The sequence below is a fragment of the Eulemur rufifrons genome, chromosome 15 (genome assembly GCF_041146395.1).
Source record: "Eulemur rufifrons isolate Redbay chromosome 15, OSU_ERuf_1, whole genome shotgun sequence".
Classification (NCBI taxonomy): Eukaryota; Metazoa; Chordata; class Mammalia; order Primates; family Lemuridae; genus Eulemur; species Eulemur rufifrons.
In genome coordinates this window covers 63,754,064-63,770,189 of record NC_090997.1, presented here as the reverse complement: position 1 = coordinate 63,770,189, position 16,126 = coordinate 63,754,064, and the positions used below count along the sequence as shown (strand labels likewise).

The following is a 16,126-nucleotide window of genomic DNA, read 5'->3' as shown; positions in this document are numbered from 1 at the left end:
AATTAGTAATACTGATGCCTCTGCCTAATGCTTTAATACAGTTCTTTTTTGGCATAAAAGAAAAGCATAGTTGAATAGAAAACACTCTGTGCCTTTCCCTGTATCTGAGCCTTCCGCTCCCCAGCCACCCACAGACTTCTCAGGCCGTACCTAAAACGTTACTGCCTGCCTTTGTCACTATGCAAAATGATTCTCCTTTAGGACCAGCCCAAGTTCCACTTTCGATTTAGTCCACTTCTAAAGAAATTTGTTAAGCATTGTTCCAGATAATAGCAAGAAGGAGACATAGAAGGAGACATAGATCCTCCCCCCAAGGGACTTAGCATTTAGTAGAAACCAGTAGCACCTTTCTTTATTCTCACAGTGCTTACCGCTTTTTTTTTAACTTTTATCTACTCCATGTATTTTGTCATTTCTCCTCCACGTAAGCTCCTTGGATGGTAGATCTTGTCTGTTGCTGCTTTTCTATCATTTTATGCTGCCTAATGAGCACCCACACCCAAATTTTTTTTTTTTTTTTTTTAGACAGAGTCTCACTTTCTTGCCTGGGCTAGAGTGCCGTGGCATCAGTCTAGCTCACAGCAACCTCAAACTCCTGGGCTCAAGCAATCCTCCTGCCTCAGCCTCCCGGGTAGCTGGGACTACAGGCATGTGCCACCATGCCTGGCTAATTTTTTCTATTTTTCGTTGTTTGGCTAATTTCTTTCTATTTATAGTAGAGACGGGTCTCGCTTTTGCTCAGGCTGGTCTCGAACTCCTGAGCTCAAGCAATCCTCCCGCCTCGGCCTCCCAGAGTACTAGGATTACATGCGAGAGCCACCACGCCTGGCCCCACACCCGAATTTTACTTCCGCTAGCCATTGACTTGAACAATTTCATCCATATCTAATTTTAGGAAAACAATTGTTATAGTAATCTTTAGGTTAGTTCCTTTTGTCTACATTACTAATTATTTGAAAAGTGGTTTGAAACTCCCTTAAAGTTCATAAAATAGACAGGAATTGTTTTTAAGAGTATTTATTATTTCCTTCTGGCCTTGATTTCATCTGACAGTGAGATGAGGCTTAGGTAAAACTAAAACTAAGGAGGTAGAGAATAAAGGGAGAAATACTGGCTTTAGCCTTTACTTCAAAATGCTTTTCAGTGGATGAAACAGCATTCCATCAGACTACTTTCCATTAACAACAATCAGCATCTATTAAATATCTAAAGCAGTTCTTTGAATATTGTGTAACATTGTAGAATAATAGGTATAATATTGAGAGCATGATTTTGAATATTTTTGTTTGCTATAGGGAAATTGAGTTTAAAAAGAGTAGGTGTCCACACAGGGTTCCTTCGATAGCTTTAGTTTTTAAGAGCTAGATACTCCAAAGCATTCTCAGGAAGTCTTATAAATTATTCAAACTCTAAAGGAACAAAATCATTGTAAATTAAAATTTTAACATATGTCATATCATAGCATGTTAGTTTTAGATTAAATGACACTATAGTTGAAACTTTTATATGCATTTGTGCATTTTATAGTACACTGGTCCCCCTTATATAATTAAAATGTACTGTGTATATTATATACTTCAAATTATAGAGGTTTATCATTCTTGGGACTTTCCCTTTGTGACTTGCAGTTACCATACGTATAATTTATTGGGTGTCAGATCAGTGGTTAAGAATGTAGCTCCTAAATTATGGCATGGTTTTTGTTCGAGTACTGGCATCTTTATTTACTATTCCTTTCCTTACTATTCCTTTATTTACTATATCCTGGACAAGTCATTTAACTGCTTTGGGCAGAAGTGGGGAGCAAGATACTTACTAAACCCGTGTTCTTATAAGGATTAAATGAAGTGATACATGATATATGTAAAAGCCATTTGTAAACTGCAAAGCATTTTGTAGATATAAGATATTTGTTGGCCGGGCGCGGTGGCTCACGCCTGTAATCCTAGCACTCTGGGAGGCCGAGGTGGGTGGATCGTTTGAGCTCAGGAGTTCGAGACCAGCCTGAGCAAGAGCGAGACCCCATCTCTACTAAAAATAGAAAGAAATTATATGGACAGCTAAAAAAAATATATATAGAAAAAATTAGCCGGGCATGGTGGTGCATGCCTGTAGTCCCAGCTACTCGGGAGGCTGAGACAGGAGGATCGCTTGAGCCCAGGAGTCTGAGGTTGCTGTGAGTTAGGCTGATGCCACGGCACTCACTCTAGCCTGGGCAACAGAGTGAGACTCTGTCTCAAAAAAAAAAAAAAAAAAAAAAAGATATTTGTTTTTATGAAATCTTAAGAAAATTAGCCTCCAGGACCTTATTATAGTAATAAGTATTCTTGTTACTACTTTTATATACCCCAAATACTTAAATTGATTAACTTTGGTTTAGACCTTTGTTAAATGCTGAATTGTAACAAATTATCTCTTATGTGTTCTATTTATGTTCTTGGAAATATGTATGTGACATGCTGATTGCTATTCAACAACTGGCTCTCTGGGGGGGAAAAAGTCCCAATTTGTAGCATTTGCTGTTTTCAATGATGTAAATACTCCCACCACAGCCAATTCCTAGTCACCAATATGCTGTCACCAAACTCAGAGTTGGGAAGAGATCAACAAATCAGCTCTTGTGAGTTTGCAGGATCTGGTTGCAGTACACACTGAACTAAGATGTAGTCAGTTTTTAGATGTGTAGACATACAGAAGTCATAATTAATTGTGGAGACTTTTAGTCTATTTTAGATTTTAAAAACATTGAAGAATGTTATCGTAACTGTGTCTGAAAGCCCAGAAATCTGAAGTCACACCTGGCTTCTAATTCTGACTCTAGTTCCTAGCTCTATGACCTTGACTAAGTCAGAATATCTTTAAGCCTCCATTTCTTCTTCAGTAAAACGGGCACAAGAATAGTATCCACTTCACAGGGGAGATACTAAAGATAAATGCAGTAATTCCTATCTGGTGCCTAATATAGACCTTTGATTAAAAAGGGAGGAAAAGGATTGCTTTATAAGGTTAGCAGCTATTGTTGTCAAACTTTCATGATTCTAATAGCATGTCGAACTGAATTTTATATTAATTTATTTTATTTTTTAGCTGACATGGGTTTTGCCAGATTATTCAATTCTCCTCTAAAGCCACTAGCAGATTTGGATCCAGTAGTTGTGACATTTTGGTATCGGGCTCCAGAACTTTTGCTTGGTGCAAGGCATTATACAAAGGCCATTGGTAAGTTAGTCTAAGGTGATTTCCTATCTTGCCATTGAACTATCATAAATACCAAATGGTATAATAATAAAGCTACTCGATAAAAACCACTTTATGTGTCTTTGTAAAAGTCCTGTTGTCTTCCATAGTCCTAGATTTTACATTCTGGTAGATTTGGGTTTTTAACTATATTGGAAAATATGGTTCTTTTAAAAGAAAGTATTTTCTGCTTATTTCCTTATGTTTGAGGAAAAAACAAAAAAAAAAAAGAATTTTCTTTTAGAGAATAGAAGTATCTGATCCTGTTGAGTTGCTATGGAAATAATAACATGCATATTTAATTTTGTATTTACCTAGCTATTGATCAGAAGAACTGGAGAGAGGTTTAGAATTGTTTTCTTCACAAAAAGAAAACAGGAATAGTACAGTATCAGAGAGAGCCCCTTCTATTTGGGGAAAAGTTAGTCAGTCATATCCTTTCCTAAGCAAGAAACAGTGACTAATCTTTCTCCCTTACCATTACAGTTACCAGAATGGCAATTCTCCTTTAAGGTAGGAAATAGAGTCCAGGTAAATTAGCTGCTCAGTTTCTTGCCATCTCACCAAGTGAAAAAACTGAGTAAGAAAACCTGTTATAAACACACTCTCTCTAGGAAACAGAGGCTTCAGAGATTTTACTACCTGGTCACCATGGCGTCCTCAGAGGGCCCAGCTGTGAGTTGAGGGAGTCAGCTGGAGAGAGCCCTCCTCAAACCTAGAGATTTCTTTACAGGGAGTAAAAAGTGAGGGTACAGGGAGAATAGTTGTATCTATTAGAAGTGCTAGTTCTATACAGTACCTAAATTTCTATGTTAAACAAGCTTATGAAAAACCTGGTGGCACCCAAAGAACTACAAAGAAAGTTCTCACATTTGATAATAAACCTATTCATGAGTAAAAATAAACAAAATTCAAAATATAGTAATGTTCTCATTCATCAGAAGGTCTGATTTCTATAAAACTCAGACACCCAGAACACATTTATATTTTGCCCAGGGACTGAGACACTAGCACAGTGCTGGAATTTTGTAAATATTTTATAAATACTGCTGAATGGTCCTGTTAAATTAGTGAAAAATCCTCTGAGTAGTGTCAGAACTCTGAGGAAAACCAGAATGTGTCTGACAGAAGAGGAATGTGAGACTGACATTAGACCCATACTGGAGCAGTTGAGCCTAGGGTAAGGCAGCGGTCAGAGGCTGCCGCGGCCGTGCTGCCAGCAGTGGGCGGTGGCAGCTGTCTGTGCAGGGTAAAGGAAGGAGGACCCTGAAAGCAAGTGGAAGGGCTGGAGTGGCCTTAAGAATGAGGAGCTAAAATCAGAGCCTGGCCCTTTGTACATTCCAACAAGTAACTTTCACTCTGGGTCTGTATTTTTGAAACTTTTAGGATTATAAGCTTGTTTTTTCTATTATTTGGGTCTCTTCTTACTCACTATTGAGAACAGTCACATCCCTTAGACAATCTCAGAAGGCACCAGAAGATAGGAAGAGACTGAAAGTAAGCCAGGGAGAGGGGGGATGTGAGTTGGAAGTAATAGGTGGTGCCTTAGAACAGGTTTGATGGTGCTAACCCAGGGCCCAAGGAGGGGTGGAGGATGCAGTGTTCATAGAAATCCAGATGTCTTGGGCTCTCACCAACTGCTAGTGCAGTCTGTACCTAAAAGGGAGATTTCCATTAAGAAAAGGCAAATTCATCCAAAACCTTCTGTTAAGCTAAATGCCTGTCCCACTCTCGGAGAATCTAATGCAGCAGGTCCATGGTAAGGCCCATTTTTAACATGTACCCTTAGGTGATTCTGTTGTGTGTGACCCACGCACTTTGAGAAGCACAGTTTTGTGAATATTTTCTGATTAATTTCTCTACTGTTGAAATGAAAATAGATGTGATTTTTTTTTTTAAATAAAGGCAATTGGGTATGAATTGAAAACCAATTATATTTCTTATTTCCTCAGGGTAAGGAGAACTGAAATTGAATTTTAACCAGCCTGCAACTTACTTGCTCAGTAAATGAAATTTACCACTTGAAGATAAAAACATAATCACTAATGTCTAATTTTAGTCAAGTCCCAATTATCCATTTTGGATAGAAGTTAGAAGAAAAGTTAAGACAGAGAAAAAGAATAATCCCCAAATCAGTTATCTATGGGCTTGAAATATATTCATAGCAGACATACATAAGTACATACGTAGTCACTCATTCTCCATACCTGTTCCATGTTAGAAATGAGTATTTATATTCAGAGCATAGAAAAAAGAAAGAGTGATAAATTTGATATCAGTGGAGTGACATTTAGTGGGGGAGAGAAGTGACAATGGTGGTGGCAGTAGCAGTAGTGGTAGGTGCATGTATGTGTGTATCAGAGAACAAGTCATTGATACAGGAAAGAGCCCTGAGAAGCAGGGATAGATGGTGCAGGAGCCAGGTGACCATTTAAAATTATAGGCCAATGTGAGGCAGGAAACCCTAGAATTTAATGCTACCTACCACTGTGAGATTCCTTATCTTAGCAATTCATAAGGAAATCTAGATCTTGGCTCCTGTCCTTTGAGTAGAGGACAGACGAGGAATTGCATGACCATCAGCAGGCAGTAGTAGTCCCAGCTGACTGCATAGTACAGGCAGATGGGAGAAAGAGAGATGGGACCATCAGAGGCAGCCATGTTGGTGTCAAGAGTGACAACCAACACGATGCGGGAGAGAGAAAAGAATTAAAAAGTAGACACTGAACAGTATTGTTACTCTACTCTGTAGTGATGATGTTCATGATGGTGATGACCTTGCTGCATCATTAAGGAAGATTAAATTATGTTTTATAGCCTCTTACGATGGCAGGTAGTATTGTAATAAAAAATGGTTATTAAAGCGATATGTTCCCATTATCCAGAAGGCTAACTTCTGTGGAAAGAAACTATTCCTGATAGGGTCAAAAAAGTGAGGGGTTACTATGCAGTTTTTTCCATTTGGCAATTTGTTTTATGAAATAGCATACTGACACTCATTCTAGCTAGTGGATATACAGTATTCCCCCTATCCGCTAGGAATATTTTCCAAGGCCCCAGTGGATGCCTGAAACCACAGATAGCACGCACTGAACCCTATATATACTATATTTTGGCTTTTTTTTTTTTCTTCTTTTTGAGACAGGGTCTTACTCCGTTGCCCAGGCTGGAGTACTGTGGTGTGGTCATAGCTCACTGTAGCCTCCAACACCTGGGCTCAAGTGATCCTCTTGCCTCAGCCTCCCAAGTAGCTGGGACTACAGGCAAGCACCACTAGGCCCAGCTAATTTGTAAATTTTTTGTAGAGATGGGGTCTCACTATATTACTCAGGTTGGTCTCTAACTCCTGGGCTCAAGCCATCTTCCCACCTTGGCCTCCCTTAGTGCTGGGATTACAGGCGTGAGCCACTGAGCCCAGCTGATACTGTGGTGGTGTTTTCTTTTTAATCTGATAACCCAGATGGCCATTAAGTGACTAACGGGCAGGTAGTGAGTGTACAATGTGGATACACTAAATAAGAGATGATTCATGTCCTTGGTGGATGGAGCAGGACAGTGTGATATTTCATCACACTACTCAGAACTGTATACAATTTAAAACTTATAAATGGTTGGTTTCTGGATTTTTCCATGTAATATTTTTAGACCATGGTTGACTATGTGTAACAAACCACAGAGAGCGAAACCTTGGAAAGTGGGACTACTGCAATTACACTTTTTTCTTATTTAGCTTATCTATAGAATGTGACGCTCACAGTTGCTAGGCTACTAAACACTGTGTACTTTTCTATACTATACCGTAGTCCTTGCATTACTATCTTTTCTTTTTTAAGAATACTTATGAAATGGCATTTATTTAAGTGGACAAGGGTGAATTATACATCTCACAATTAATTTCCTTATACATTTGGCAAAAAATTGTGAATATAATATGGTCTCAGAATATAAATCACAGTTCAATGTGTAAAATTCAATGGAATAATCTATAACTGGTGATTTTAAATAGTTAATAGAACTTTTTAAAAAAATGCCTAACTTTATCCTGGGGGTTGGAATAAGGATGGGGCAGCATCTGAGTGAATATGTTTAGATAAGATCTATCTCTACTGGTGTCATGCAGTGCTTATATATACGTGTATTATTTATGAATGTCTAGACTTTACAATTTGTTGACAAAACTGAAGCTGGTAGTGTTTCAGACAAAAGTTTTTTTCCAAATCCTTTTATGTGGTGTGTAGTATCTATTCAACACTTACAAATTCTGCTCTATCATTGATTACTTTAAGGGACTCACATCACCATACCTGATGATATATTGTTTCAGTCTATCAGATCTAACTTTTATGCCTGGTATTAGATTATCAGCTGAATGCTTGAGTGATTAAATTATTAATAGTGGTTAGAGGCTTTTGCCTAAATCTAAAAAATTCATTGCTTGCTAAATTGAGTTTCCCGAGTTTATCTTCATCAGAAAATTTACAAGTAAATGTTTTTTATTTGGCTTTCAATCTGTTACATGATACAGCTATTTCATGGCATTTATATGTTATTGCACTTACTATATGTTATGTTATTGCAATACTATACATTGATTTACTGAAAAGTATTTTTATCTGTAGGTTGAGATTATACTCAGGAATAAGCAAGGAAATACAATAAATGTGTACAAAACTTGTTTTTCTTCCTTCACAGATATATGGGCAATAGGTTGCATATTTGCTGAATTGTTGACTTCAGAACCTATTTTTCACTGTCGTCAGGAAGATATAAAAACAAGCAATCCCTTTCATCATGATCAACTAGATCGGATATTTAGTGTCATGGGGTTTCCAGCAGGTAATTCATTTTCCTTTTCAAAATAATATCTCAAGTCATTTAAAAATCATTTCTTTTCAAAAGCATATTTTATGTATATTGTAAACTAAAATAATTAAGGATTTTAAATAGAATGAACACATTATTTTCTATAACAATATTCAATTTTTTTGTAAGATAAAGACTGGGAAGATATTAGAAAGATGCCAGAATACCCCACACTTCAAAAAGACTTTAGAAGAACAACGTAAGTAATTCCATATTGTCTTAGTCTGTTTGTGCTGCTGTAAAAATTACCTTAGACTAGGTAGTTTATAAACAACAGGAATTTATTTTCTCACAGTTCTGGAGGCTGGGAAGTTCAAGACTAAAGCACCAGCAGGTTTGGTGTCTGCTGGGGGCTGCTTTCTGCTTCTAAGATGGCACTTTGTTGCTATGTCCTCACATGGTGGACAGCAGTAGGTCAAAAAGGGGTGAATGCTATGTGAAGCCTATTTATAAGGCATTAATCCCATTCACCACTAATCACTAATCACTTCCTGAAGGCCCTGCCTTCCAATGCTATTGCATTGGGAATTGAGTTTCAACATGAATTTTGAAGGGGATGCAAACATACCACACATTAATTATAGGTAGGAACTTCAATGGGAACATTTAAATTAATCTTTAAAAAATGTAGATTAGATGTAGATGTAGATTATTATTTAAACCAGAAACTTTAGATTTTAGCATATTAATTATGCCTATGATTTAAAGAAGATCTTCCAGATACTGTTAACATATATGCCAGGTTTAGTCTGTAGTATTAAAAACTTTAAAGAATTTAAGGGTCAATAGATAATTTAAATGTCTATTCTGTTTTAGCATGATAAAGGACTCAGTTCAAGGCCATAACTGTGGTAGCTTTATCTTTATCTGAGTGATGAAAGAGTGGTAACTGAAATGCTGGACTAGGAAACCAGGAAGGATGGCAGAAGGAAGAACACATGGCCTGGGATCTGAGTAAAACAAACTGGTGGAGACACATTGAGTAGAAATGAGAGGAGAGTACAGGTGATGGTGTGTAAGGACTTTGTTATAAATATGCACACCTGGAGGAAATGGTGGAAGAGTTTCTTTTTGGGTAACTTACCAAGGAAATTTCAGGACAGGATGGCTAATAGGAACAAAACAGACATCATAAAGAGAGGTAGAGAATGGCATTGATCATTTCTGGCCCCTCTTTTGCTTAGTCCTTAGTAGGGTCCTTTGCCTTTGTCCATCTCTTAAAGACAGCACTGATATCAAGGTGGTTCTTGGGCTCTCTTCTCACTCTAGAAGGCAGACTCCATGATTTTCGTGGTCACAATCTACCATCAATTATGCTGATAACTACCAATTTATATATCTTACTCAGATTTCTTTTCAAAGTTTCAAGCCCATTTATCTAATTGGCTTATGGAATCCCAACCTGAATCTTCCATAAATGCTTTAAATTAAACGTCCAAAACTGAACTCATCATCTATCCTCCCAAACCTCTTTTCCCGCTATATTTTCTCTCTTAGAAAATGGCTTCCTGATTCACCTAATTGTTCAAGTTAAAGACGTAAGAGTTTTCCCTGATCCTCCTTCTGTCTCACTCTCTTCCCTTTCACCCCCAGTATCCAAACAATTAGCAAATCTAGTCCTAGTTCTTTCTTCTAAACGTCCTTTGAATCTTTCTGTTTCTCTCCATGTACCCTACTACTATTATAGTCCAAACCACCACCTTCTTCTCCCCTAGAATCTTGCAGTGGCCCCCTAAGTGGTATTTCTAACTTCACTCTTCATTCCAACTCACTGCCTGTACTGCAGGCGTCATCAAAAGCAAATTTGATCATGTCGGTTTCCTAGGTGCTCTGAATTTACCCCTGCTTTCCATTCCTTAACATGGCTTACAGAGCTTCTGTTTCTTCATCACCAGGTTCATCTTCTAACCACTCTCCACGTTGTATCCTGTAGCCTCAACACTGGGGATTTCTTTAAGTACCTCAAACACCCTGAGCTTTCTTTGACCTCTGGATTTTTACACATGCTGTTCTCTCAGTTAGGATATAGTTTCTTCCCACCCCTTTTGTCAGATTCTTATTTCATTTTTTTCTACTCATCCTTTAGGTCTTGGTTCCTCTGACCTTCCAGGTCTGAGTTAGGTGGTTCCTCCTCGCAGTCCTGTCACATCCTGCGCTGCTTCTGTCAGCTCTGGTCACCATGCACTACAGTTAGCTTTTGAATGAATACTCTCTGTCTTTCCCTCCAGATGTATGGATCATCCCTATTCTATATGCCATTATATGTGTCCCCAGGGCCTGGCACACAGTACATGCTGATTAATTACTTGTCAAATGGATATTGAATGAAAGTAGTTCAAGTAATTAAAGATACTCTAATAATATAAAAGATGGAGAAAATTAATGGAGGTACTTAATGTCTAACTTAGTATTTAAACACCAAATGAGAAATTTTACATAAAATGATTATGTTCACAATAACCAGAAATAAAAGGAGAGAAATGTAAAAAGATGGATGAAATTCGGTTAGAAAAATAATGGAAAAGTCCAGAGGTAAGAGCCCATACTTCTTAAGCAATTCTACTCAACATAAAAACAGGCTGCTAATACATAGGACAACAAGGGTTTGTTAAGAATTAATGAAATCTAATACAGTACATAAAAGTCACTAAAGTAAAACATAGTGAAGAAAAAGATTCTAGAAAATATTATTTCAAATGACATAAAAAGTAAAAGGATAACCACTTGTTTTTATTGTATTAAATAAAAAGAACCCAAAAAATTGCTCTTAAAATGAATTGGGAAGAATGACAACAGAAGTTTCTGTAATCTCTCCAAAATGTCATCTCCAATTAGTTCATTAGAAAGCAAGGTAAAAACAGAATTAAAAGGAAATCATTAAGTTGACTTTAAACATTGAATGTTCAAATGAACATAGTCTGATAAATTGCTTCATGAAGTGTATGAAGAGTTTGGATATCTTTGAAAACTGTTGCGCTCCTAAACTGTAGCAAACCTGGAAGGTGGTAACTCGGAAAATGACAAACAATTGAACTTGACTTTAATACTCAGTAAGATAAGAAGAAACCAAAATGAGAATTGAGCGATAGGACATCTCAAATTCAAGACCTTTTATGTTATGACAGAAACAAATAACATAGCATCTGGAGTTAACCTAAGTAAAAGCTGATTCCACGTGAAGGCCACACACATGTAGACAGACCCCATTTCTACATACACTTTAAGATTTCTTCCCGTTACCACACTCAGCATGTACCTTGCCAATAAAAAATTTGTGGTATTAGAGGAATTTTTTTTTTTTACACATGACAAAGACTTTTGAAATGAAAATATCTAGTATTGGCAAGGGTACAATAAAATGGGCAGTCTCACTCTTCAGCTCCTGGTGAGAATGAGTGCTTCTCAAACTTTACCTACATACAGATCATTTGGAGATCTTGTTAAAAATGTAGATTCTGAATTAGAATCTGGAGGCCTGAGAATCTATCTGCATTTCTACTCTAGGCTCTCAGGTGATGCCCAGGCTGCTGACAAGGGCCATGTTTGTGTAGCAGGATTCTAGACCACCTAAAAAAGGGTTTAAAATGGTCATCCCCTTTGACCTGGTAAGTCCAGGAATTTATCCTGTGGAAGTAATCAGAGCTGCCACAAATAGCTGAGTACTTACTATATGCTAGGATGGTGCTAAGCCTTTGACCTACATTTTCTCATATGATCTTCATAGCAGATCAGTAGGGTAGGGTAAATCCCCATTTCTCAGGTGAGGAACGTACAGCTTTCATAGAGGTTAACTAACTTGCCCAAGATCACACAACTGGTAAATGACTGAGCTAGGGTCCAGTAGGGGTCTATGATTCTCACCTGCAGTGCAGTATTGTGTCCCTGCCATGTACATCTACATCAGCTTTACCTACAGGGACCTGCATGTCACAGCTATTATAAAAAACAACAACATTGTACCAGTAGGAGAGATACAATCACTCAAAATAATAAATTTAAAGAGTATTTGATAAGGGAAAATGTTTATGAAACAATATTAAGTGAAAAAAGCTATAACAATTTTTATACTATGATTCCTATTTTATAAAAACAAAGGAAAAAATCTCTGTGTTGGTATCATATATGTATATGTATAGAAACACATACAAAGGAAAATTATAAAAATTTTGACAGTGGTTCATTATCATTGAATTATCATGATTATGAGTGATTTAAGTTTTCTTCTTTGTACTTTTCTATATTCTCTAATTGTTTTTTTAACCATGAACATATATTACCTATTTTTAGACCTTTTTAATTTGAAATATTTCATATGTAGGAAAGAATATATATGTTGAAAATATGATATATAGTATATTTTGGATAATAATATAAATACCCCTTCACTCCCCTCTCAACCTAAGAAATAGCATCTTGCTAAGATTACTGAAGGACCCTGTATAGCCTTTCTCCCTGTTCACATCCTTCCTTGAGAGTAGATGCTGAGTGTTCTGAATTTGTGTATGTTATTCCACATTTTTCATCATAGTTTTACTCCACATGTATCTCAAAAAATTAGTGTTTTAATGTCTTTGAAGTTTATACAAATGCTATCATACTATTTTTTTCTGCAACTTCCTTTTTTCTCTCCACTCAACCTTAATTTTTACTATTATATAACATTCCATTCTGTTACTATATAACAATTTACCCCATTCTTTCATCTGTGTTGTTAATGATTTTTTGCTATTACTAAAAGGCTAGGAACATTCTTATCCATGTATCCTGATATGTAGAAAAAGCATTTATTTCTTACATTCGAGTATGTGCCTAGAAATGGAATTGCTGGGTCCTAGGTTATACACGTTTTCAACTCCTAATGGTTAATAAATAATTGTTTTCTGAAGGGATTATAACAACGTAAACTCTGAAATGTAGTGTGTAACAATTCCCATTTCTTTTACACATTTGCCAATATTTGGTAGTGTTCCTTTTTAATCAGAAAAAATCAGTGGCTTAAACACATACCTTATAGGAAAACCAGTGTTGGAGCTTTTCATTAAAAATGTAAATCGTGTGTATTTCCAGTGACACGTGACTGTCTATGTCCTTGCAGGTACGCCAACAGTAGCCTCATAAAGTACATGGAGAAACACAAGGTCAAGCCTGACAGCAAAGTGTTCCTCTTGGTAGGTGCTTCTCTCCCAGGCTGAAATCTGACCCTTAGCACAGCTCTCACTTCATCCCATTTACCCTGGAATTGTCTCAGCTGTGCTTCTTTAGAAACAAAAAAAATTGGTGGCTACTGGGTCAAAATTAAGTATTTTTTTCTGTTGTGATGTTACCCTTGACTTCTAGCCTTAATTTTGTTAATGATTTATCACAGAAAAGGGCTTTAATGTAGATGATTTCTGCCAGTTTTACATAAATGTGTGCAGTATACTAATCTGTAGTGAGCCGTTCACAATGCATTAGATATTAATCCTGTTAGACATTAATCAATACAAAAGACAAAATGTGGACTTGTAAACAACCTTTTCATGTGCTATCAATTTCCTATGTGTTACTCTAGCTTCAGAAACTTCTTACTATGGATCCAACCAAGAGAATTACCTCGGAGCAGGCTCTGCAGGACCCCTATTTTCAGGAGGACCCCTTGCCGACCTTGGAGTATGTATCCTGCCTTCTCTGTGTCCTTTGTTGTAGGTCTAGGATGTCAGATGGTGGCTGAAAGCAAAAGGAAGCACTTGTTGCTGAAGTGTTTCACCTTCTTCATGAATACTACCTATAGGAAAGCTGCCCAAAAGAACGGTCCTGTATTTTGAAACAGGCAGAGCTGTAGAGAGGTGTGAATAAAAATGAGTGTTTTAGAAACATGCATCATTAATTAGAAATCTGACCATTAAGCAGATTTATAGATGAAAATTAAAGCTGATAACAGATGAGGCCTTTGTAGCCTGATCAGCCAGATCAGATATTAAACCAAACCAGTAGGGAATTGAGAACTTAAAATGCAATTCCAATCCACTGCACTACAGAACCCCTCAAAGCCTTCATTCTTGTCACACCGAAGTACAGACTTGGTGCTTGCTTTTATTAGAGGTGCAGTTTTTCTTGAGAAGAAAAATTATTTTCTTGTTGAAGCAAATACAAATTGAGTTATTGTTGGTGCTAATGAAGTTAGTGTGGAAAAACTTTTATGTCATATATGTTGACGAGCTAACAGCCGTTAAGATTTGAAGTTGAAAGTGGCAATTAGTGTAAAACTTCAGATGACTAATTGTTCTTTTCTTATTGCTTAAGTTAAGTTGTATTGGGAGGTGTCCAGCAAGCACCAGCCACAGATAAAGAGTAGAAAATAAGTTATGGAAAAAAGTGAAATTTTAAATTAACAAAGTAATGATATTGTAGATTTTAGGTCATTACATGTTTTTTCTTTTCAATGATTTTTAGTGTATTTGCTGGCTGCCAGATTCCATACCCCAAACGAGAATTCCTTAATGAAGATGAACCGGAAGAGAAAGGTGACAAGGTATAAACTGCATGGTACCCTTTCACTTCCAGAGAGTAAGGGAGGCAAAAAGATAACTTAGGTATAATTTAATATTTCCTGTATATTTAACCACCTTTTATTTAATTACGTTTGTATTTATTTATTTTCTATGGAAGTTTGGGGATTGTAGACATACCTTGAAGTTTGAAATGTAATAAGCTTATAGAATAATGAACTTCCTGGTTTGTTTTATAGCCTATTCTATTCTGTGATTCTTGATTCTTGCTCTTTTTGTTTGTTCAATGTCATTGCCATCACTTTATGGAGGTGGCTTTTGCAAGCATTGCTCTGTTCTTTTAGCAGGATTTGTCAGCCACCTCCCCATACTGCTCCACTTTTCCAAAATCATAATCGAAAAGACTTCTTATAGCTGTTCTAATGAGTACAAAACTATTTTCTCTGTGCTTTATGGCCTTCAGTAGATGTCTGTGACTGATTTGGAGGGTCACCATGCAAGTGAAGTAACCTTCCAAGAATATTTGGAGCTTGGTACATCGACCTTTGGGAACGCTGTGCTCCCCGGTGCTCCATTCCGCAGTCCTTCCCATCACTTTAGTGTTCCCCATGGGGTGTTCCCCCAGGTTGGTCAGCAGTCACATGTGCATGTCAAGTTTTTCTTAATTAGTTTTATACCAATCTTGCTTTTTTTCCTTAAAAGAATCAGCAACAGCAGCAGAACCAGCATCAGCAGCCCACAGCCCCTCCACAGCAAGCCGCAGCCCCCCAACAGGCACCCCCGCCACAGCAGAACAGCACCCAGACCAACGGGACCACGGGCGGGGCCGGGGCCGGGGTCGGGGGCGCCGGAGCAGGGCTGCAGCACAGCCAGGACTCCGGCCTGAACCAGGTGCCTCCCAACAAGAAACCACGGCTGGGGCCTTCAGGCGCAAACTCAGGCGGGCCTGTCATGCCATCGGATTATCAGGTACTCCTCTGCAGTTTGTACTTTTTGATGTTTATATGTTTTATGAAATGGAAAATAGATCTATAATAGAGCCTTATAAAGTTAAGTAATACTTTAACGTTAGACTGTACAAACTCTACAGTCCCATTTCTAGGGCATTATGTGAAAATGGAGATTTTATCATATTTTATATAAGATCTTTCGTATCTTGATCTGTTTATCCTCACAAGTGAAGGGGAAGGTGGGGAGGCAGGCACCTCCCTTCTTAAGGAAAATTCCATCTTTCACCTAACAGCTGCCTTATCAGCTTTGGTATATCAGAAAAGATAGTTCCCTTGAAAAAGGAAGGGCATGGTGGCTTACTTTGGGCAAAATTAATTGCATTCTTCAGAAAGATTTATTTTTACTGGGAGGAAAGACTCAATAAGTAGCCACATAGATATAGAAGAGGGAGGGATGAAGACTGAGACTTCTGAGAAATAACTGTCAGGTCTCACTAGAAATAATTTTGAAACTAGGCAATACTTTTTGTTATTTAGATAAAAAGAGAAGTACAGTTGTGCTACTAATCCAGAAAATTAAAGGAAATA

General features: G+C 37.4%; 1 protein-coding gene across 2 annotated transcripts in view; it reads left to right on the top strand.

Annotated features, from left to right (window-relative positions):
* Positions 1-16,126, top strand: part of CDK19 (cyclin dependent kinase 19) — a 134,729-nt gene that overhangs the window by 114,576 nt on the left and 4,027 nt on the right. Inside the window, exons 6-12 of one of the 2 annotated variants that reach the window (XM_069487995.1) lie at positions 3,088-3,219; positions 7,930-8,073; positions 8,230-8,299; positions 13,196-13,268; positions 13,652-13,749; positions 14,533-14,611; positions 15,291-15,557. In XM_069487995.1, the coding sequence (XP_069344096.1) occupies positions 3,088-3,219; positions 7,930-8,073; positions 8,230-8,299; positions 13,196-13,268; positions 13,652-13,749; positions 14,533-14,611; positions 15,291-15,557 (863 nt within the window). The remainder of the gene's footprint in view (positions 1-3,087; positions 3,220-7,929; positions 8,074-8,229; positions 8,300-13,195; positions 13,269-13,651; positions 13,750-14,532; positions 14,612-15,290; positions 15,558-16,126) is intronic. The other variant, XM_069487996.1, reaches the window with a different exon arrangement.